Here is a 23,271-nt window from a genome sequence, read left to right as displayed (position 1 = left end):
TGTTCGGTAATTGTAACAGTGATTGGGCTGTATATTTGGCAGTTGGCTCTTGCACAGCTTTTTATGCTGGTCAGACTTACAGACCATTAAAGTTACGGATTTCAGAACATTTTAGTATTATTAGAAATAAATATTCAGCTAATGCTCTATATAAACATACCATCATGCATAAGGCAGCTACCTTTAAATTTATTGTTATTGATAGAGTGTTGGGACACAGATCAATGAAAAGTGGTTGGCACAATGTATTAAACAGAAAAGAAAAATCTTGGATTATGAAACTGGTGGGACTGTTTTCACCTGGTCTGAACATTTGTAATTGTTTAATGGGGTTTAATTATTCCATTATGTTTGTACATATAAGGTGGGGTATATGTAATGATGGTGTTTTACATTGAAAAAGGCCACTGGGTTGAAACTGGTCTGCTTTTGTACATTAAAATATGTTTGTTCCAGTTGAGTGCTGGCTATGTCTTTTTACGTTTTGCTTTTTGGGCCTGAACACCTGCCGTCCTTGCAGAGGTCTTGGTTTGGGGATATCACAGGATTAGACCATGGCTGGCTTTGTTAAACCCCGCCAACTGTGGGTTATTCTTGTGATACCCACACCCAGTTGTGGGTTATTGCTAAAACAGACTGGCATAAAATTACTACATTTAAACATAAACACACCAAAAACAGTCCTGACTTCATATTAGAGGGATATGTTTAAAATGAAACCTTTGTAACTGAATTATTCAGTTGTACTTACAAGTGACAGTGCTACACCTTTTTAAAGCAGAAGTATTCGACTCATCCGCTGCAAAGGAACATTTTTTTTATGAATCTTTCTCACAGATCGAGATAAATAAAGAGCTAAATAATCTGCATTTGGCTCAGAGGAGGGGCCAAGATCAGAGACAGGGACTCAATGTCATTTCTTTTATTGCCGGAACAATAAATCAAACTGATGATCTATAGATCATTACTAGGAAAATCTGAAAACTCTCTACAGTGGAACAATGTAACCAAACCAGGATTAAAATCAGGAAGACAATAATGCTGAAATACTGCAAGGAAGGAACAAGGAGGTCTGCCCTCATGTGGTGACAACACATACATCCAACAGGAACATAATGGTCTGCAACATCAACCAGCTGTAGACAGAAGTTGCAAAGATTGTTCTGTCCTGCACCAGTCAGCACAAGTCAGAGTTATACATTCTGCAGGAGCCATTTCAAACACAAACCTACATAAATACAGTAATACCACCTAGACTCCGTTTGTATGGATGTCATACAATGTGAAGATGGCTGACACATACACAAAACGAAAACAATAATGGCTAGTACTCAGAGACTTTTACCTATGTGGAGTTCTTTTAATGCAATTACGTGACACATTAGAACTCTACAGGGTGATCTGCTTAAGGTTCATTCAAAGGGTCGAAGAAGAATTTGAAGAAACAACACTACACAATGAAAAAAATGGGAAATTTCTTAATAGTACAATAAAAAGGACCAAGTTAGGTAAAGCACATGAAAACAAGATAATTACATTGTAGAAATCACAAAAGAAAAAAAGACAAAATGGTACCCGCAAAGATGTTTACAATCTAACTGATAATTACAATAAACAATGGGTTCAGTACACATTCCAGGAATTAAAACATTTTCTTCCTAACAAAGTTTACATCTGACAAATACTGCAAAAAAAACCCCTTCAAGTTAACAGAAGCTTATGTGGCTCTTCTTGTTTGAACAATAAACAATATAATATTTTTATTCTCCAAAATCCACATAGTGCATACGGTAAATACTATCTGCTTACAACTGTAATAGGTTTTCAACACTATAATAATAAAAAAAAGATCCAGATACTTCAGAGTGGGATACATGCTGGTCCAATTCAATGGAATTTTTTTTTCAAGTGTCCAACTTTTGCTTCTGCTGTACTGCAACATTAAGCTCTTTTGGCTGAGTAGCTTAACAATACCAAATTAACTCATTTTTAGTTTTCCCAAATCAACATTCTCCTAATACAGAAAATTTCTGTTCCAAAGTTTTATATCAAAATGACAGTTTTTTTTTTTTTTTTTGTTAACAACAAGATGGGTAGCATGTTTAATTTATCTCAGCCACCCTCCACGGGAAAGTCCTCCCACTGGTGGCATACCAGGCAAAGATAATGGGGGTGGCACTTGTGGTTGCCCACTACTTGGCACAGAAGGTGGGGGATAGTTAGTCGGTGGTAACCCCAACCCTGGAGGAGGCACTGTATGGTTAGGGGGCATTCTAGGAGGTGGAAAGTTGGGATTGTATGTAGGAGGAGGTGGATACCCTGGATTGGGGGGAGGAATACTAGGTGGGGGGAAATTGGCAGGTGGTGGAGGTGGCACAGGTGGTGGAGGATTTGGAGGATAAACATGAGGATAAGGAATGTGGCTAGGTGGTCCATACGCTGGTGGCAAGGATCCATATGAAGGGGCTTCTGACTTCATCAAGGACTCCAGATTCTGATACCCCTCACCAGACATGTAGGAGCTGGTAGTTGACACTCCTGTAATGTAATTAGAAGGAGGTGGAGGAGGTGGTCGATGATGCAGAGATATTGGTTGATGTACAGGAGCAGAGTGACTTAAAGACGGAACTGTAGCCTTAGTCAAGTCCGAATCACCTGCAACAACTTGCTCTCCATCTCCTAAACTTACTGCTGGTGCAGCTGCCTTACGATCTGGGGAAGAAGAAAAAAAATCTTTTTATATCCATTTATGTAGCAAAGGAAAAATGTTCATTACTTTCAATACTTTTGGTTTAGACTGCTTCACAGAAAACACAAAAGCAAACCATTAATTGCATAGTTAAGGTCTACTACTAGAGCTGAGCTGTTAGCTAAGAAACAAAAAACTAAAAAAGCCAGCAACTGGTATTGACAGAATTGTTTATTAAGGCAATCAGGAACCAAGTACAAACTGGTTTCACTTATCAAATCAAGCCTCTTCAGTAATGCCATACAAACTCCATATCCTTTTTACCCTACATCACATGCCATGCATACATGATACAAACAGTGAAAATTCATTTGAAAAAATAAATCATAATCAGTTTACAGCATGTCTTTTAAGTCTTGCCTAAAGTAACGCTCTCAAAAGAATATCTACCTTTTCTCTTTTCCATCCAGCGTGTTTCCATATTTTGGATTAACCTCATCTATTCTTTTAAGAACAAATTTTGCTGGCTATTTTGTTGCACACATAATTCTCTGATTTTACAGCATAAATGACTTAATGTTTATATACAGATAGGGCCAACTCTTTTTGCAAATTCTTAAATTGTTAGTATTGCTCTACACATGGGACACTCACCAGAGCAGTACACATTCTTCCTGCTGTAGGATGCAGAGTACAGACTAGTTCTCTAGGGAAGCTATACCTGGCTCAGTCGCATCTTATCCAGCTGCCATTCAGTTGGACTGCTTCACGATTAAGTAAGTCTCTGAAGGTTAGTACATACACTAGAGACTCCTCTGCCTTTCCTGCAGTACCTTCTTTACCAACAGCCACAGAATTTGAAAGAAAAAAATAAATTTTTCATAAAACAATGCACGTCACTTTACGTCACTTACAATAAACAATGTCACCAAGTGCAACCAGAACAACATACTAATCTTCTGTCTATAACTGCACTATAAATCCCTGGGTAGAAGGATGACAATGAAAGTCTAGTAGCATGAACATGCTCACCATAAGTGTGCATGTTCATGTAGGGTCATTGCAATTCCTATCCTTGGTAATTCACTGCAAACATCCACCTTGTGGTCCACATCCGAAGCTTTTAACATTTCCATTGCAAAGTGCAGGCTTTAAGAAGAAATTGGGTGAACCTCTTCTGCACTGAACACACTAAAATTCACACGGCCATACATGATAACCCTGGTGTAAATTTGCATGTTCATGTAGGGTCATTGCAATTCCTATCCTTGGTAATTCACTGCAAACATCCACCTTGTGGTCCACATCCGAAGCTTTTAACATTTCCATTGCAAAGTGCAGGCTTTAAGAAGAAATTGGGTGAACCTCTTCTGCACTGAACACACTAAAATTCACACGGCCATACATGATAACCCTGGTGTAAATTTGCGTCTGCCTATCCAGTCATCAAGACTAGCCTTAAAGGTAGTCAGAGTAGTAGTTTGTTTTACCTGTAGTGGTAACTTATTCCATAGGGAGGAATACGTTGTTAGGAACCTAGTAAGGCTGGTTTATTCATTGGCGAAGATTTGGGTCTTCAGTGGCTCTACAAACACACAACAGTTTTGCAAAGAAATAGGCCAAATAGGATTGGGTTTTTCATGGCTCAAAAAGGAAGACACAGGTCACCTCTCAGCAATAGTAGTCTACTGACTATAAGGAGTCATGTGCTAATCTTCTGGAGTAGTTGAAGGATTCAAAACCTTTAGGATCATAGGAGGTTACTAGACTAATGACCCTATGACTCTTATAAGCCTAGTCAAGTTTTACCCTTACTTCCACGATCAGCACCTATCACCCCTGTCCAAGAGGGACATAGGTGGAACTCCTAGGGTGAATTTATGTTTACCCATCCAATCGTCCAGATTGCGTTTGAAGAGGGCCAATGAGGTGCACTGCTTGACATGAAGCAGGAGTCTGGTAACCTCTGGGAGACAAATCTGTCCCTCCTGCAGGTTTTACTAATGTCACATATCAGGTTAAGGCCATTAGTGCGAGTAACCCGTGTACCATTTGACTTATGGATATGCAGCATTGCCAATAAAGCAGGGTCAAAGTCAAGGCACATATGATCTCTGAGTAGTCTGTATAAAACAGAATAAAGTGACAGTGATTTCAGATGATCCTCATAGGATAGATGCTGAAGACCTTGAATTTTCCTTGTGAGGAACCTTTGTGGTCTCTCCAATTGCAGTGGGTGCTTGGAAAGGTATATACCAAAAGGGGCACTGTACTCAATTACTGGTCTGATGAGGGAAGAGTACAGGGAGGTTATAATTTATTTTTTTCTGGAGGCAATGCCCTTACTTATGAGATGAGCAACACAGAATGCCCTTCTTAGCACTGTGGAGACATGGTTATCAAAGGTATGGCTGCTCTCAACCTGTGTGCCCAGGTTTCTCACCACTGAGTGTGTACTTAGGGTGTTGTTATTGATGTGGTAGTTAGCAGGAACATTGCTCTTACCGAAAGGGATGATCATACATTTTTTTTTGCATCGAGTCTAAAGCCATGACCTTGATACCTGTCATTTGTTTGTGTAAGACTATGTTGTAGGATGCCGACATTGTTTGAAGATTCTATGACCACTCCTAGTTTGCAGTCATCAGAAAACTTTGTCAACCACAGACCTTTAGTTTTAGCATGCACTTCAGAGAAACAGATTCCAAACAGAAGAGATCCCAAGACTGATCCCTGTGGAACACCACTGGTTAAAGGTCTGGTGTTGAAGGTGGATTCCCCTATTTTGACTACATGGGTTCTATCAGTGAGCCAGTTAGTGACTTATCTAATGATATATGGGTTGACACCTAGCTGGGTGAGTTTGTCAATTATGCCTGAGTGGAGGATAGTATCAAAAACCTTTGTTAAGTCTAGGTAGGCTGTATGCACACATTTCCCCTCATCAAGGGCCTTGGTGACTGTCTCGAAGAAGTCCACCAGGTTTAACAGACATGGTCTCCCTTTGACAAATCCAAATCAAGCAGGGTCAGGTGTTTGGAGATTACCAATATCTTTGTTGATAAGGTCCATGATGCTTCTCTCCATAGCTTTACAGATAAGACTAGTCAGGCTAATAGGTCTACAGTTCCCTGCGTTAGTGGAAGAACCACCTTTGTGTAAGGAGATAACGGTGGCATTTTTCCATTCAGTTGGGACAAAGCTAGTGCTTAGACTATGATTGAAAAGAGTACCCAATGGTATTGCAAATTCATTAACTACCAGTTTGGCACAAATCTGGGCCTTTCCTTTAAGGTTATGGAAGTAACTAACAAATGCCTTATGTTGTTCATAGTTGAGGAAGCTAATTTGGATTCATAGTTAGCTTTGGAGGACTTCACAAGAAGCCTAATTTGCCTGTTTAAGCTGAGGAGGGAGTGTTTCCAGTTTAGGGCTCACTCCCTCTTACCATTAGACAGCAATTTCTTCCTCTTATTGTAAAGCCTGTTAATGGCAGTTGTCCACCAGACAGGTTTGCTCATCCTTGAGGAGCTTGTTTTGGTCCTATCAGGTATGACCGAGTTAATGCAGTTGTTCAGGTGTTTGTACAAAGCATCCTTGAATTGGTTCATTCCAAACAAGGCACTGTATTCAATGATGGGTTTGAGAAAGGAAGAGTAAAGTGGTAGGACGACTTCTCTGGATCATAAAGAAATTCCTTTGGAAAATGACTGGGCTAGATAGAAGGACTTCTTGACTATGGTGGAAACACGATGATCAAATGACAGAGAGAGAGTTATCGGCACAAGTATCTAAGTTTCTTATGCCCGTATTTATCTAAAGAGGAGTTCTGTTTATAATGGCTGAGGTAGGAGCAACCTTTCTGCTGAACACTAATACACTGCACTTTTTTCTTTAGGTTTGAGACTGTTTTTGAAACACCATGTATGTGAATATTCCAGTCCTTGCTGGAACTGTTTTGTATCACTGGATGAGCAGGTGACAATGCCCAGTTTGCAGTCATTAGCAAACTTGGTCAGCCATACTTGCGGAATACTGACTTGGCTGTCTTCAAAATAAATATTATAATAAATCAGTAAAGTAACACAACGCAGAGTAATCAAACTGAAAACATAGCAACACAACACAGAATAAATAAAGTTGAATCAAAATGGAGCTGTCATTTGTTTTAAAAGACAAAGCGAGTACAGTAAAATAGGGGTACAGTAAGTTAAAAACAAATACAGTGGCCGAGGCTAATTACTAATCAGCACCAGTGATAAATGATCACACATTAACTGTAAAATGGAGTACGTAAAACCAGCAAGTGTTGGAGAATCCTTCAGCCAGCTAGTTAACAGCTTCTAAAAGTAAGGTCCTTGACAGAAGGCTATCAGAGCCCCAGAATGTATGGATGGAAATGCTAACAACCCTTGTGAAGCTGAGTGCATGTTGAAGTTACAGTATTATGTTAGGTGTTCCCCTGAGACAGGCAAATGCAAGATGTCATGACAAGTGCTCAGGAAACTGCCTGTAGAAGATAATTTTCAATTTAAGTCAGTAGTTATAAAGTAAAAAAAAACAAAATAAAAATCAACCAAGGCAAACTCCCCTTCTCTCTTTTTATTCCTGGATAAGGTAAGAGACCTGTGTCCCGTCCTGGACCTCAGCAGACATTTGCAGCTTCGGCGAGCTCTGAATGATGACTCTCCAGAGTACCATGCCTGTTCTGCTGAACATGATGGACATCTTTACTTCATTGTTTAAGGTTGCACGCGAGTTTCCTGTGGATCACTCTGACTGGGCACCCTGTTACTTGTCTTGTTTGAAAAAAAAAACATGCACCAATATCCTTGCTATTGTGGCAGAGAACTTGCTGTAGAACAAACTGCAGTATGATGTTCTTGTGTTATTATCTGCTGGTGAGCCCCATCAAGAGGCTGCCTAGAGATGTCCCTGGGGTGGAAATTCCCATGGATGCAGCTGTTAGGGGGAAGAAGCTCCATCAATTAAATTCTCTGAGCCCACTGGAGAGGATAGCTTCCGTTGACATGTAGCTAGATACTTTCCAGTGTTAACCTTTCTTGTCTGTAGCTAGAACCCATGAAATCATAATATCTTTTGCAGAAGAGATATGCAGTGCAGGGTCCAGGCTCAGACCTTCCTACATCTTCTTAAGCTTAACAGCGGCCACAATTTTCATGGTGCCTTTTGCATGTCTAAGTATTCATGTACTGTATAAAGTTGGAGTGGTGGATAGTCTCAAATAGTCTTAAGGTAGGTCCTCTCTGTCTGTAGTGGATCTTTTGCAAGTCCCGATGAGCAGTATTCACCCTAGAGATGACAAGCCCAGTTTGCATTCTCCATGCTTAAGAAAATGGGAAGAAGACAATCATCATTGCAATTGCAGTTCTAAAGGGAGAGCTGAAGTTAGGATATCTTCCGATTTCATCTTAAAGCCAGTACTTTGTGTAATGGCTGAAAAAACAGCAGTGTGCATATGCTTATACCTGGTCTTGCTGTGGTCTACAGAGTTGGGGCACCACTGTTGTAGGTGTTCTCATGATGGTATATTTTCTGAGTGGCCTGTCAGTTTTTCTGTTTGAGTTGAGGATTTGTTTGGTCAGAAACTTTAGGAGTTGAATATCCCAGTGATTAGCCTGTTTACCACTTCTTCCCTTTCCCATTTTAGTGAGTGCAGCAGGTAGAGTCCCTTCTCCTGCTATTACTCCCAAGCAGGAGTGATTCCCCTACACCATTTCACTGACCGTGCCTCTTGCTGCACAAATTTGAAAGAAACAAACATAGAAGCTCACCTTCATGGTTCCCTGGTAGCCAAGAAGGGTGTATTTTCAGGCTGTTTTCTGGCAGTACAGAAAATCACTCCTATGTGAGCCACAGAATTCCCCATCCACCTCAAGCTGGGCAAGCATCTGTCTCTGCCTAGGGGTATTCTTCCTTGTTTAAATCTCTTGCTGTCAGCAGTCCTGATTTAGCCAGAGTGCTGAAAGGGATTGAAACCTCTAGAAAGACGTCACTCTTCAGATTTGTTCTGCTAAGTGGAATCTTTTAAGTGGAAGAAGTTTTATATCTGGAATGAGAGATATCTTTCACCACCTTTGTTGATCAGCTTGTGGTGCTCCTGACTTCTCTGGTTCTACTACTAAAACTTTGGGCATTAATCATTTTATGTTCATGTTTGCTATTTCTGCTCATCAATACCTTGTGGATGGCAAAAAGGTGGTGCAGACGTGGCATAGCTCTCAACCTCCAAGCACAAGAAATCTGGACAATGTGAAAATAATGGGGAAACAAAGGCCCAAAAAATATTGTCCTTATAAACTTAGAAGGTCAATAAAATAACAGGATTTGTGTTAAAATGCATTTTCTGAAGTATATGAAGCCTGAAACTCAAATGCATGTCATTATTTAATTACTTCAATCCTCACTGATTTGTCATCAAACCACATATTTTATGAGGAACAGAACAAAATTAGAAATTATGTACTTCACCATAACATTCCATCTGAGTAGGTACTTCATTTGTCTGCAACCTGTGGGTCTCGGATCCAACCTCGGATCCGACCGGCAGCTTTCCAAGCTTCAAGATCCGAGCTCCTAACTCCTCCCCTTACCCACAATCCCCTGTCACCACCACACTACCTCAAATCGGTTTTGCTGTATCACATGAAAAAACCTGTAATAAACAGGTTCAGATATTCTCAAGAATCATAAAGATCCTAGAAACCCGATACAGGTTAGGGGGATGGCAGGGGGGGATGGTTGCAGACAAATAAAGTACCTACTCAGATGGAACGTTATGGTGAGTACATAACTTCTAAATCTGAAGTAGTTACTTCATTTGTTCTGCAACCTGTGGGACAGAGTCCCCAGCTACCTAAACAAAGAAACCTGGGTGGTCTATGGGAGGATATTCCGAAGCACTGCGGAGCCAAAGGACGCCCTGCTTCTAGATATCATGTCCAGCTTATAATGAGAAATAAACGTATGAGCAGAAGACCAAGTGGCTGCTGAACATATGTCGTCCAACGGCATCCTGGACCAGAAAGCTGCAGAAGTTGCGATGGACCTTGCGGAATGTGCACGGATTTTGAATGGGGTTGTTTTGCCTGATGCCTTATAAGCCTGACAAATACATTGACAAATCCAATTAGCCAGTGTCATTTTGGATATAGGTTTTCCCATGTATGAAGGAGCAAATGACACAAAGAGTTGATCAGCCTTACGAACATCTTCGGTCCTGTGCAGGTCAAAACGCAACTGTCTATGTACGTCTAGTGTATGCAACATGTATTCTCCCTTATTTTGAAAATTTTTGAAAAACACTGGCAGACTGATAGACTGATTGATATTTGCCACAGATGCCACTTTTGGTAAGAAAGACGGGTTAGTCCTGAGAGACACTCTGTCACTGTGGAAAATAAGACAGGGAGGTTTCATGCACAAAGCTTGGAGCTCTGAAACCCTTTTAGCAGAAGTTATGGCCACCACGAATGCTGTTTTCCAGGACAGAAAATTACGGGGTACAGAAGCTGCAGGTTCAAAAGGAGGTTTCGTTAAGGCTTGCAGAACAAAGGTCAAGTCCCAAGGGGGAGTCACGGATTTCACTGGTGGCTTGAGAAGGAAAACGCCACGCAAGAATGTCTTACACAATTTTGTAGATGCTAGAGATCCTAATCCGTCTCCCACATGAAAATGGGATATTGCTGCCAACTGTACTTTTACCGTTGATGCACTGGCCCCTTGTTCAAAAATCATGGACAAAAAATCCAAGACTGTAGGAGACAGAACAGTAAAGGGGTTGAGACCTTGGCTGTTAGCCCAGATAGAAAATCGTTTACACTTGCTATTATAGATTTTCCTGGTGGACGGTTTATGAGCCGCTACCAGAATAGTTTTCACTGGTGACGAGATACCGGGAGTCCTTGCCATTAGTGGAACTGGATCAACCAAGCTGCGAGCTTGAGGTTTACCAGGTTCGGTGTTGGGCACCCCGTTGGGTGCGATATCAGATCTGGAATGGGATCCAGGATTAAAGGGGAGGAGAGACTGTGAGACCGCAGGTATGGAAACCAGATCTGACGAGGCCAGAATGGGGCTATGAGGATAATTTTTCTCCCCAACTGTGCGGCTTTCTGAATGAACTTCGCCATGAGCGGAAGCAGGGGGTAAGCATAGAGTAGACCGGGAGGCCAAGCATGAATCAGAGCGTCTCTGGGGCTCTCCCCTTCTGGGGGAAGAATTGCAAAGAACTCGCTGCATTTTGTGTTTTGGGGGGTAGCAAAAAGATCGCAGTGTGGCCAACCCCACTTGTGGAAAATTTCCTTCGCAACTTTCGGATTGAGAGACCACTCGTAAGGACTGAGAATTACTCGACTCAATTTGTCCGCCAGAATGTTGGATCGTCCCGGAATGTGCGTTGCTATCAGAAAGCGGTTGGTGGATATCGCCCATTCCCAAACTCTCATGGCTTCCCGACAAAGAGGGTAGGATCTGGTTCCCCCTTGTTTGTGTATATACCAGACCACTGACATATTGTCCGTCTGTATTGCAATCGTTCCTAGAGGTAGAAGGTCTTGGAGAGCCTGCAACGCTAGAAGCACCGCCCTCATCTCCAGAACATTTATGTGCAAGGCGGTCTCCGACAAGGTCCACGTACCTTGGACGTTTCTGCCCAAACAATGCCCCCCCCACCCTAGGCGAGAAGCATCCGTGGTTAACGTGACCGGGGGGGGGGAGGGATCACAAAGGGTCTCCCTTGCCTAAGTTCTGGGGAGTGAAGCCACCAAAGGAGGGATTCCCTGCAAACTCTGCTCAGGGGGATAGGAGTGTTCAATGGGTGGAGTAACAGTGACCATTGAACTTGGAGTGTCCACTGTAATATACGCATCCTTAGGCAAGCATGGAGAGAGAGGCTGATAGCCGCTGCCATCGAGCCTAGTGCTCTCAGGACTAACTCCGCCGGCGGAGCTTTGGTGCGAAGAAGAGCCAAAACCTGGAGTGAGAGGCTGGACAGCCTGTCCGAGGTCAAGAAGGCCCGAGAAGATCGGGAATCTAGCCTGGCTCCTATGAAATCTAATGCTTGCACAAGATGAAGAAAGGATTTCGGTATGCTGACTGAGATGCCCAAGCTGTCGGCAAGAGACAGCACATAGTCTCTCGCGGTACAAAGTTGATGCCTGTTGGTTGCTGTGACGAGCCAGTCGTCTAGGTACGGAAAGACCCTTATGCCCTGAAGCCTCAGGTGGGCCGCAACCACTGCCATGACTTTGGTGAACACCCTGCGGGCTGAGGTGAGTCCGAACGGAAGGACCCTGAACTGGTAATGACTGGCCCCTAGCCGGAAGCGGAGGAACCTCCTGGACCGTCTGTCCATTAGGATGTGGTAGTACGCGTCCTTGAGGTCTATAGAGCACATCCAGTCGTTCTCCTGCATTAAGGGGAGAATAGATTGTAGAGTGACCATCCAGAATTTTTCTTTGGGGACAAACATGTTCAGGGCGGACAAGTCTAGAATGGGCCTGAGGTCCCCCGTCTTTTTTGGCACTAAAAAGAACCTTGAGTAGTAGCCCAATCCGGATTGGTCTGGGGGGACCCGCTGGATGGCTCTTTTTTCTAACAAATTTGAAATCTCTACAGTCGCCGCCTCTCTTTGATTGGGTTGGACATCGGGGAGGCGACCACCTGAGGGAGGACGAAATAGGAAGGGAATTTTGTAGCCTCTGGATATAATTCGGAGCACCCATCGATCGTTCGTGATGGACTCCCACATTGACAGGTGCTTTGTTAAACGCCCCCCGACTGCCTCCAGAGCTGGACAGTCGGGTAAGCCCTCAGGGCTGCTGCGCGGGTCTCTCGGAGAAAGGCTCCCTAGACCCGAAGTTACGCGGTCCCCCTCTGCCTCTGGGCCGGCGTCCACCCTGCCCTCCTCTGCCTCTGGAGGGCGCGGAGTCCGAAGCTGGATAGGATTGCTGAGACTTGCGGAACCACAGCTTCTTTTGCCCCCTCTGATTCCTTGAGAAGGAACGTTGGGGGCTCGAGAAGCGGACTCTGATGGCAGACAGCGTCTTCCCGTCCTTCTCGCTTTGGACTAGTATATCGTGTACGGTCTTGCCAAAAAGCGAAGAGCCGTCAAAGGGTGCGTTCGCGAAGGACGCCTTGAAAGGTTCCATGAAATTACAAAGACGGAGCCAGGCGTGACGTCTCAAGACAACACCTGCCCCGCTGGCCCTTGCGGCTCCCTCTGTAGCATAAGACAGTAGCTGCATGGACGTATTTGAAATAGACTTGAGAGTGGCCATAAGTGTCGAGAACACGGTTTTGTCCTCGACCGACATGGACTCAGGTGGAGCTGCAGTGTATTCCTTGATCAAATCCCGGTGCAGCCTGATGACATGCGCCATATAATTCAGCGCCCTCACGGAGAAGGTTGCTGAAGCAAAGGTCTGCTTCCCTATACGGTCCAGCGCCCGGGACTCCTTGTCCGGCGGGTGGACCGTGGAGCTCTCCTGGGAGAGTTCTCTCTTAGTGGCAGCAGCCACCAACATGGCATCAACTGGAGACCCTTTGGCCCAAGCCTGCCTGTCTGAAGGGGGGCTAAGGATTTTATCCGGTCGGCGTGGCATAGGCTCCACGGTGTCGGGATCCTGCCAAGCCCTGGTAGTCAGGAGATCTACCAGGGGATCTGCCAGTGGACACACCCAGGAGGTAGATGGGCCCGCTTCAAACGCCTCCAGAAATACGGACTCATCCGAGGAAGGTTTTTGGGCAGACCCCCCAATACGCAACATTTCCATGATGTCTCCAAAGGAGACATCCTCGGGGGGTGACCTTGGGGAACCTTCCCTTTCTAAGTCCGTATCTGTGGTGACGGACACGGGGGAGTCCATGTGCCTATTTTACACGTCCATTTACGAGGCACCTCCTCTATGGGACTGTCAGAAGAGGGCTCGTCAACGGCCTATTGTTCCTCCGAGGGAACCAACTGGAGGGTCTGAGCAGGCTGTCCCGATGGAAGGATGATGGAAGTTAGACCCGTATGCAATGGGGGAGCGGAGGGATCCAAAGCCCAAGTCGGGGACCTGGAAGACCTTGACAGTACCCTCTCCACTACCTCGAATGCCGAGGGAGAACTACTCTCTTCCGGCCCCGAGAGCAGTCTCCTCGGATCCGAGATAGGGATCGGGGTCGGAGCCAAAGCCATCGGATCCGAAAGGGAGGTGCTCTCCGACATAGGCGGCGCTGAAGATGCACCAGCTCCCACGGATCCGACGCCCGGCCCACAGCCCCAAGAGCTCGGATCCGAGATACTCGAGGGTATGGTCGGCGTTGAGAAGGCTTGGGCCACCGGCGCCGACAAAACCCCAGCTCCGAAAGGGCCTGGATCCAAAGACTCCAAAACCCGGATCTGGGTTGAAGAAGGAGAAATCGGGGCAAATATTGAAGCTGCATTCCCCCCCTGTGGAGGGGGGGGGCAGGAGCACCCCCATCTGCATTTGGGTCTGCAAAAACCGACGCATCATCCTATCCATATCGGCGTCGGAGAGAGACCTAGTAGATCTAGAGGAGGTTGTAGAGGCGGGCCTGGAGGGCCGCCTCGACGACCTCGAGGGTGATAAGAGCTCCTCCTCCGGCTCCGGTGAGAATGAAGGAGATTGGAGCCGAGAAGGAGAAGGTCCGGACACCCTCGGAGGCGATTTAACAATTTTTGAAGGCGGAGCCGAGGGATGAGGCTCGGCTCGCCTCTTGTGTCTGTGCTTCTCCCTGTGCTTTTCCCTAGAAGGAGAAGACTGAACTTCCTTTGTACTCAAGGCAGTAGTGGGAGGTTGAGTCCCAGCCTGAGTCGAGGGAATCAGGGGTGCCGAAGCTACCTGGGCAGCCTGCACCTTGGAGGGAGAGGAGGAAGAGGTCTCCTCCGGGGGAAGCAATCCCGCCAGAATAAGCCTGTTCCTCCTGTCCCTCACAGCCCGGGGGTTGAAGGCTGCGCAAACCTGGCAGTCTGAAGACAAATGGACAACCCCCAGGCATATAACGCACTGAGTGTGGCCATCAGCTGGGGAAAGCTTATGGCCACACCCAGTGCACTTTGAAAAAATAGCTTTATGGCCTTCGGCCATTTTGCTAACACACACACTCACACGCCCAAACACCTAGGGGAAGGTTTAACTGAATAAAAACGCAATCCCGAAAACAAAAAAGGGCAGAGAAACACTCTAAATATTCTTCTTTTTAACTTATTAAACTTTTAAGAAAAATCTCTTGAAAAAATTATTCACTTCCCTGTCTAAGCTCAGGAGCTCTTCTCAAGACGCTTGTATTCAAGCCACGGCAAAAACGATCTGAGGTAGTGTGGTGGTAACAGGGGATTGTGGGTAGAGGGGAGGAACTAGGAGCACGGATCTTGAAGCTTGGAAAGCTGCCGGTTGGATCCGAGACCCACAGGTTGCAGGACAAATGAAGTAACTACTTCAGATCTATTAGGCAAAAATCTTGACAGTTGAGAGGTATATGACTGCAATGGCTAGTCAGGCAGTTCCTTAAAGGGATTCTGCATGTTTGCTACTCTTTGAAGAAGCCTTTTCCTTTTAGAGGCCTACGCTTCACAGTTGACATGTCTGCCCCACACCTGAACCAACTGCTTCGATAGCTATAAATATCATTAAAGATGCTGTTCTTGAGTTAGCATAATGTCTGCTGACAGGATGTTAGAGTTGCAGATCTTTACAGGGAACCCTGTTTGGTCTTTCACAAGGATAAATTAACTCCTAAAACTAAACCTTATTTATTTCAAACAAACAGTGGTTTAAAAAGTGTACTTAATCTGGTCCAGAGACAATAGTACTAAATTTCACTTCCTCCCAAAAAGTGGCTTCCAAAATGTCCCTAAACCAATCTTCATTACTTTCTTTTACTTACTGGGGCAGAATCGAGGGCAGAGAGTGCCTTGGTTACCTTAAATATGCTGTACCAGCTGAGGTTCTTTTGTAATAGGTGGTGGGGGACAACCCACTGGAAAATGCTCAAGTGAAAGGGCATTCCACAATAAGCATTGCTACTTCTAGTGTTTGTTACAAGAATATCTCCATTACACATTTCTGCAGTAGCCAACTGGTCCTCCGTTTGTATCTTTCACCAAATATTATTGCTTGAACTGTGGCTCCAGGGGTACCAAAATGCTTCAGGACTCTGAATTTTGACCCCCCCCTCCCTATTTTTTATTTTAGCCTTTCTCCAGTACTGAACTTCCAGAAAGATTTAAATGTTATTGCTTGGGATACTTCCCAACTGATAACCAGTACAGATAACACCCTTTGACATTTGTAACAGATATATACATACCATATCATTTGTCTGTGAAAGTGACCTGCTGCTGTAGGTGCTTATTCTCCTGCCATCCCCCTGTATTTGGATGGCCTGTCCACGGTTTAGCTTCAGATGATTTTTCCTCTACACTGGGCAGGTATACAAATGTGCACGTGAGTGTGTTTTCTCTCTCTCACTGGCAGGTTGCGGTTGGTCAATGGTTGAGGAATCAAAACAGATGCATGCATGGGTCTGAGCATATCATTTTAGCAGTTTCACAATGGAGAAGGCAAAGGGCATCTTTACAGGATGACTGACACTGTGACTACAAGCTTATTTCTTTGTCGAGTCACAATTTGTCAAATTGTGATTCATCCAACCCCACTCAGGCAATTTCCCTTTAAAGTGCTTGCATGGATCCTGCAGAGGTTCAAGTCCTGTCTTCCCATGCTAGGACTCTGATACACTGAGACTTGACTCAGCAAACTCATTTATCTTTTTCAGTGCATTGTAAATTAGCCAACTGAAAGGGAACTGGTGAGTGCATATCCCTAAAGTCTATATGCTTCCTGTTACAGTGCCAGATTCTGAGATTTCTTTCCTTTATCTTAGCAGCTTAAGATGAACATGCTGCACCTCAATCTGTTAAGTAAAGAGCATGTATGTGCCTCATCTTTTCCTTTCATTTTAAAGACTCTCTTTAGAAAACTATGAAAGACAATAGGTGCAGTCCTGATGGCACCTTTTTTTGAAGCATAATTGCCTCCCTCTGCATCAGTTCAGATACTGCTCTTTTCTTTCCATACACCTGGACCTGCTACCTCTGACAAAAGGAAAGTGTGCATCTAAATGAGAAGAAATCTCTGAACCAGCATACACGGCTAATTGAGTAACCATAATTTTGAAAAGTGCTAAGAAACTGTGTGTTAAAAAATGCATGTGGTGAAGTGTAATAAGGTTTCCATTCAACATCTAAGGAGTTTTCAGTCTATCAGCACCAGTGCACCAAGTATTGTCTTATTTTTGAACGGTTTGTTAGACACATAGTTTTACATTCCATCTTACTACTCACAATGCGCTGCTGTTTCATTCTTCTTTAAGTTTTAATACCTTACTCTTTGCCAGAGCCAGTTATGGGGCTTCACTGGTTTAATACGCTTGCAAGCTACTGGCCTTCGAGAAACGTGATTGTTGTACTCCCTGCTGACATTTTTATACTTGCCAGACATACATCAAGATTATTTTTAAAGGAAGTTATACAATTGTAATCGTAAGGGGAAGCATATTATTTAATCATGCAAGGTGTTGTGTTATACATACATCACTTTTTCTTTTGATGCTGGTTCTGGCAGTGATGCATTCCAGGAATAAACTTTCAAACAGAACCAGATCAGACATTGCCTTAAAGTCCAGGAAACTGTGACCTACAAGAAATAATACAACAGTTCCTGTAGGCTTTCTGAGTAACTCAGAATTTAAACCCAGCTAACTTTACAGTAAGTAACTGCACCTTTTCAAGTTCATTCAGGTGCCTTGTTTGGAGGCTCTGAAGTGTAGCACTGTACTCATCAACTGGTCAGACTTGTGAGGCATAAAATTAGTGATTTCCCTGGAGTGAGTGGACATGCTTTTTTTTTTTTTAGAATTAGGCTAAATAATGTAATCTTCTGAATTTGGTTACATACATACTGGTCACATTTTGAATTGTAGTCATGCTCCTATAACTTTTTATTTTTCATTTACTTATTTATATATATTTTTTTTACAATTTGACTATTTAAATATTTATATAGAATTAATTAAATTAAATTACTTGGAGATCAATTTCACTGTTAAATACAAGATGTTAACAAACATTTCCAGAATAGAATATTGGCAGTAGTGGATACGATGGCTAGAAGTAAATGGGATATCACCTGGAAAAGATGGCTATGTTATGGATGGCCAGGGGACTTTAAAGAGAGGCTGCAGAGAGGATGGGTGAAAAGCTGTTTCTACTACTTAGATATAAACAAAGCTTCTTAGCAGAGGATGGGTGAAAGGCTGATATTATTTAGATGTGAACATATTTTATTACCAGACCTATCATAAAAGTGTGAAAGAGGTTTGAAGTTTGGGGGAAACAATTTTTTAATTAAAGATGTATATCAGAAGTGGCTGAGGAGAAGGGAAGTCATAATGAAGACATCAAAGCAAGAATTAGAGGAGCTGCAGACAACTGGCATAGAGTGCCAGTTGTAGTGTATGACAGAAGAAAGCCAAAGAAGCTGAAAAGTAATATGTACAAGACTGGGGTGCGACCAGTACTATTGTATGGTACAGAAACCTGGGCAGTAAAGGCAGAGCAGATGCGAAAGCTAGAGGTGATGAAAATGATGTGCCAGAGAGGGGTGGTAGGATGCATTCTGTGAGACAGATGAAGAAATGAGGACATAACAGCAGAAGCCAAACTAGCTCCAATTGCAGAAAAGATCAAAGGGAACAGATTACAGAGGTTTGGACATGTGCAGAAAAGCAGAAGAAAATCTGGTGAAGATGACTTGGGACATACAGGAAGAAGGTAAGAGGAAACAAGAGTGTCCAGCAAACGGACGGATTGTGTGAGAGAAGATCTGCGACAGGTAGGCATGAGTGTCGAAGAAGGCAGGAGTGTGGCACTGAATCGAGAAAGATAGCAACAGTTAACACGACACCCTGACCCCACGTAGAAAATGAGAAAAAGTGGGTTGCTGCTGCTGATGTACATCAGAAGTATTGGATATAGTCTGTGGTTTGTGAACATTTAGGTGTAAGTGTTAAAATGTGTAGGGGTACATATCAGGGTTGTCCTTTTTCTACTTTATCTAGTTTATTTGTTGATTTGACAGTACTTAGAATGAAATTTTACATAAGAGATAACATGGTGAAAAGTGAGGCAGGAAATGATTTTCTGCATCTTCTGTCTCATGCAACTGGAAATAATTTCACATATACAGAATAAGATTACACTTCTGAGGTAATGAGGGTAATAATAGTGTTTTAAAAGAATTTGGATTAGGCATTGTTAAAGACAAATGCAGATATGGAGGAGATGTAGGACTTGCTAATGTACAATTTTCTGCTCAGTCTGGGTGTGTTGGGACTCTGCTTTGGTAGTGATGCAGGCAGTTATGTAGCTAGGGTTGGGCAAAGAGGACAGACACCCACCCCCTGGGCACAAACTGTTCAGGGAGTGCACAATGTTTAGTCTTTGGTGCAAGTACATTACTGGCATTCAGAAATGTGTGGCATAACCTGTACCAAGTGGTTTGCTACAGTTTAAAATGAAAGAAGAGCTCCCCCACAAACTGCTTTAGGTTTTATCTAAAGGACAGTACTTTTGGAGTTTGACCACCCTTCCTTTGTTGCAGTACAGTATGAATAGACAGGTGGTGATGGGAATAGAATCAAAAACTTTCTGTCGTCTGCATCAAAGGTGAGTGCTACCTGCTGAGCCACTGACACTGTATCCATGACATAACTGAGTAAACCTTGCAGAGTTGTGATACTGTATTAAGTTTAAGTCTAACCTGTTACTGCAACAATACCTGTGGACAGAGTAAATCATAACATGGAGGGGCTGAGGCTGGAATCTTGTACCCATATAAAATGTGTATAGTGACAGGATTATAGATATTATTATTATTAATAATATTATGTTACAGATGCATTATGTTTCAGATTGTGCAGATTTCCTTATAAAACACAGACTGTGTTTGTGCAGATTTCCTTATAAAACACAGACTGTGTTTGTGCTATATTATATAAATCGTTAACTTAGATTCACAAGAATAGTTGCTTGTTGCAAAGATTTTTTTTTAAATCACCATTTTTTTTTATTAGCTGCAGTGTAATAGCACACATTACATTGCATGCATGCACCCTTGCATCTAATGGAGTAAAATCTTATTGATTGATATTTCCCAGATAATCATAAACTAATGTGCTGTGTGTACTTACCCCATTGTAAACCAGACAGTGCTCCTGGAGTGCCGTGTAAAGAGTCACTTGTGCCCACTTTATTTACACAAATAAAGACAATAAAACCAATTTAATTTTACTTATGTTGAGCAGGAAGGTGGCCTAGATATGAGCCTATTTCAACCAAAATTTCTTAAGTCTTTCGGCTTTTCCCGGTTAGAGGTCGCCACAATGGAACTCAGGTCTGCTAATGACTGGCAGTGAATTTTTAAGGTGTCGAGTTGCCAGCCCTGCGCCCAACCTTCAAAGAAGGCACACCCACACATGCCTGTCTTTAAATCCACTTGACTGCGGGGAGGACATGCAGACTCCACACAGAAGGTGCTCCAGCCGAGAATCGAACCGGAGAGCCTCTTGCTGTGAGGTGACAACAGTAACTGCTGCACCACCGCGGCCAAGTTAAAATAAACAGATGATACTGAAAATGAATACAAGTTACAAAGCTGTATATTAAAAATGTTAAGGTAAACAAGAAGGAAACATGATACTTTTGTTAGACTATAAAATATAAAAATGAAAAAAGGGTCAGTCAGCTGAAAAACAGAACTCTGGTAAAGGGAAGAAAATAATAGGATCACAGGAGTTGTGGAAAGACGGGCAGTCTGAAAATATGTACCTACTAACATTCCTGGGTACAGCCCATATGCAAGGATATTACTTCAAAACATTATACGAGAAACACAAGCCAGCATACAAAAGACAAGGTGTATTTGTGATGGAGAGCTGAAATTGTGAGATATTTAGGGGGGAGTCATTTGATGGACTGGATGGAAAGGAAGGAAGGCGAAAAACAGACTACAAATGTGCGGTGGTAAGGGGTCCCAATTTTGGCAAACCTGGCAGGAAAATGCTTTGCAGCTGGAGGTGAGGAAAAAGTAAAGCAAAAAGAGGGAAATGAAGCCAAAATAGATGGAGTGAAGGAACTACAAGACTGTACTACTGGGAGGCAGAGTCAGTGACAATGTGGAGCAATACTGCAGGTATAACAGTTTGAAAATAAGAGTAGGCAAAAGGAATTTATCCTGGTGATGGATTTGTAGGTGCCTTTGGAAAGGGTGATGCAATGATGTTCAGTTTTAGAGAAATGAACAATGAAACCAAGCTTTATTTTGAAATACCTGAGATCTTGAGAGGTTTGGATGGTTTCAGAGAAAGCTTTAAAAAAATAATATTAAGGAGCTGAAGGAAGAATCTTTTACTCATTGCTGATTAAACTGCAGTAGTGAGAAACAGAATTATGTATAGAAGACTTTTAGCATCTAAGCAATTCTAAGGACAAGGATGATACTAGGGTATACCAAAACATGAGGACATTTTTGAGTGCAATTCACAGAGGACCAGAATGCCCAATCTCTGGAGGCATGTTTTTTCCATTAGTGGTTCTAAGCAATATGACTTTTGTCTTACCAATATTTAAGTAATTTGTTCTATAACAAATTACCTTCTAAGAAAATGTCTTTCTGCAGCCGATACTTGACAGTGGCTGGTGAGGTAATCAAGAACTGGTGAGTGCAATATCATTAACATAGCGGAGATGTTCTCCCTAAGATTCTGAGTAAGACCCAGGTTATGAGCTATAAAAGGAGCAGAATCCTGGGCCTTAAGATTAAGCTCTGAGGGACACACTTATTGAGTTCCACAACCCTGGGTCCAGTAGAATTCACTAGGACCTTAGCAAAGCTGTGTTTAATGTACATAGAAACCAACTAATGAAAGAGGGGCAGAATCTGTATAATTTAAGTTCCACCAGGATAAAAGTGTAGGGGTTGAGTCAAGGGCCTTTCTAGGTTCTACAAAGACAGATCCTGTAAGTGCTTCTTCCTTCATCTTTCCTATATGGTTCTACTGAGATAAAGCAGTGCTGTGACAGTATTGTGCACTGCTCTTAAAACCATGACACTGTACATACTGTGAGTCAGAATTCAGGAGAATGAGTAGCTGGGGGCAAAAACCAGATGACGTCCATGTTGAAAAAGGTTGCTGTTGATAGCAAGATGTTAATGATGGGAATCACTAGAATGAATACTAACACATCACAGGCCTTCAAGAACACTGAACAGTCTACGTAAGCCTTGGGAAGGAGAGGATCAGAGTAATCTGTTGTTGTACATGCCAACTGGATGGAAAGACAAGGAGTTGGAAGAGCTGGGTGGATATTTACGTTTGATAGGAGGTAAGACTGTGCATACCTGGAGTGCAAAAAATGATCGGGACGTTAAGTCATCATTAACAGTTGCAAGGTCAATTTTTGCTGTTAAGGGAGACTAGGCTCAAAGCTCTTTTGCAAGCTGTTAGTAAGGCCAGGTTACTACTAAATACAAAAGATTGTAAAGGAATGCATTTGCTTGAAAAAAAACTGCAGTGTTGTATGTAACTGTAAATTCATCTGATGATGAAATAAGAGTTCCAAATCAGAGCTGCCCTCAACAAGTTTATGTATGACATCTAGTGACAGATGTGAAAAGAAGGACAGAAAGAAATAATCTCGAAGGGCAAAGATTCAATTCAGACAGGCAGCCACTACACTTAGAAAGGAGGCCAAGCTATTACTGGAGCACATCTTGTTAACGAAAAAGGACCAAGTTCACTGAAGTCAAGTAAGACAGCAGGATGGTCATTTTTCTGCAATTAATTTGCAAAGAGCCAAGAAGTGACCTAGAACATTTTAGGGTTTGACTGAGGAAGTCATGAGACTACACATATCCTTACTCTGAAATCAATGAATGAATGGTTGGAGAAATGAGTTTAAGCGCAACACTAGTGAAATATAGAGATAAATGGTGATCTGAGTCTGAGTTTGGTCTGGTTGGGGATAACACAATTTGCTGAAGTCCATACTTTAAGAAACAGTTGCTAAATGCTTCTCATGACAGACTCAAGGCAGAGTGCACTCACTCACATTAGGACTGTTTACACATGAAAGTGCAATGGCATTAATGGCATCTCAATATGAGCCTGGTGGAGGAAGGATTAGGACACTGCAACTTTACACTTTTGAAATCCACCTATGAGGTGCCTGCATATCTGATGACACATTTAGTGAAGTGGTCAAACAGTGGCATGGCAGGTTTCTTCTAAAGAAATAAATGGGTAAAACACAATTCCAAGGCTATAGTGGGATAAAGCCATGGCTATGGACCAGGTGCCACAGTTTGATTAGTGGGGGTCCTTGACGGAGAAGGCAGAGAGGATGGGCATGCCTATCCTAAGTGAAAGGATGGGGAGAGACAGGATGCAAGCAACTATTATTCAGAGGAAAGCGCAGTGTTCCAGTGAGCATC

General features: G+C 43.0%; 1 protein-coding gene across 1 annotated transcript in view; it reads right to left on the bottom strand.

Annotated features, from left to right (window-relative positions):
- Positions 1 to 1,336: 1,336 nt before the first annotated feature.
- The window catches only part of CCNK (cyclin K), a 421,050-nt gene continuing 399,115 nt past the window's right edge, over positions 1,337 to 23,271 (bottom strand). Inside the window, exon 11 of the mRNA XM_044074606.1 lies at positions 1,337 to 2,712. Within this exon, the coding sequence (XP_043930541.1) occupies positions 2,108 to 2,712 (605 nt within the window). The 3' untranslated portion in view covers positions 1,337 to 2,107. The remainder of the gene's footprint in view (positions 2,713 to 23,271) is intronic.

This window comes from Protopterus annectens, chromosome 6.part0, assembly GCF_019279795.1.
Source record: "Protopterus annectens isolate FY-2018-M chromosome 6.part0, PAN1.0, whole genome shotgun sequence".
NCBI lineage: Eukaryota > Metazoa > Chordata > Ceratodontiformes > Protopteridae > Protopterus > Protopterus annectens.
Note: the sequence above shows the minus strand (reverse complement) of the source record. Positions and strands in the feature narration are given on the sequence as shown.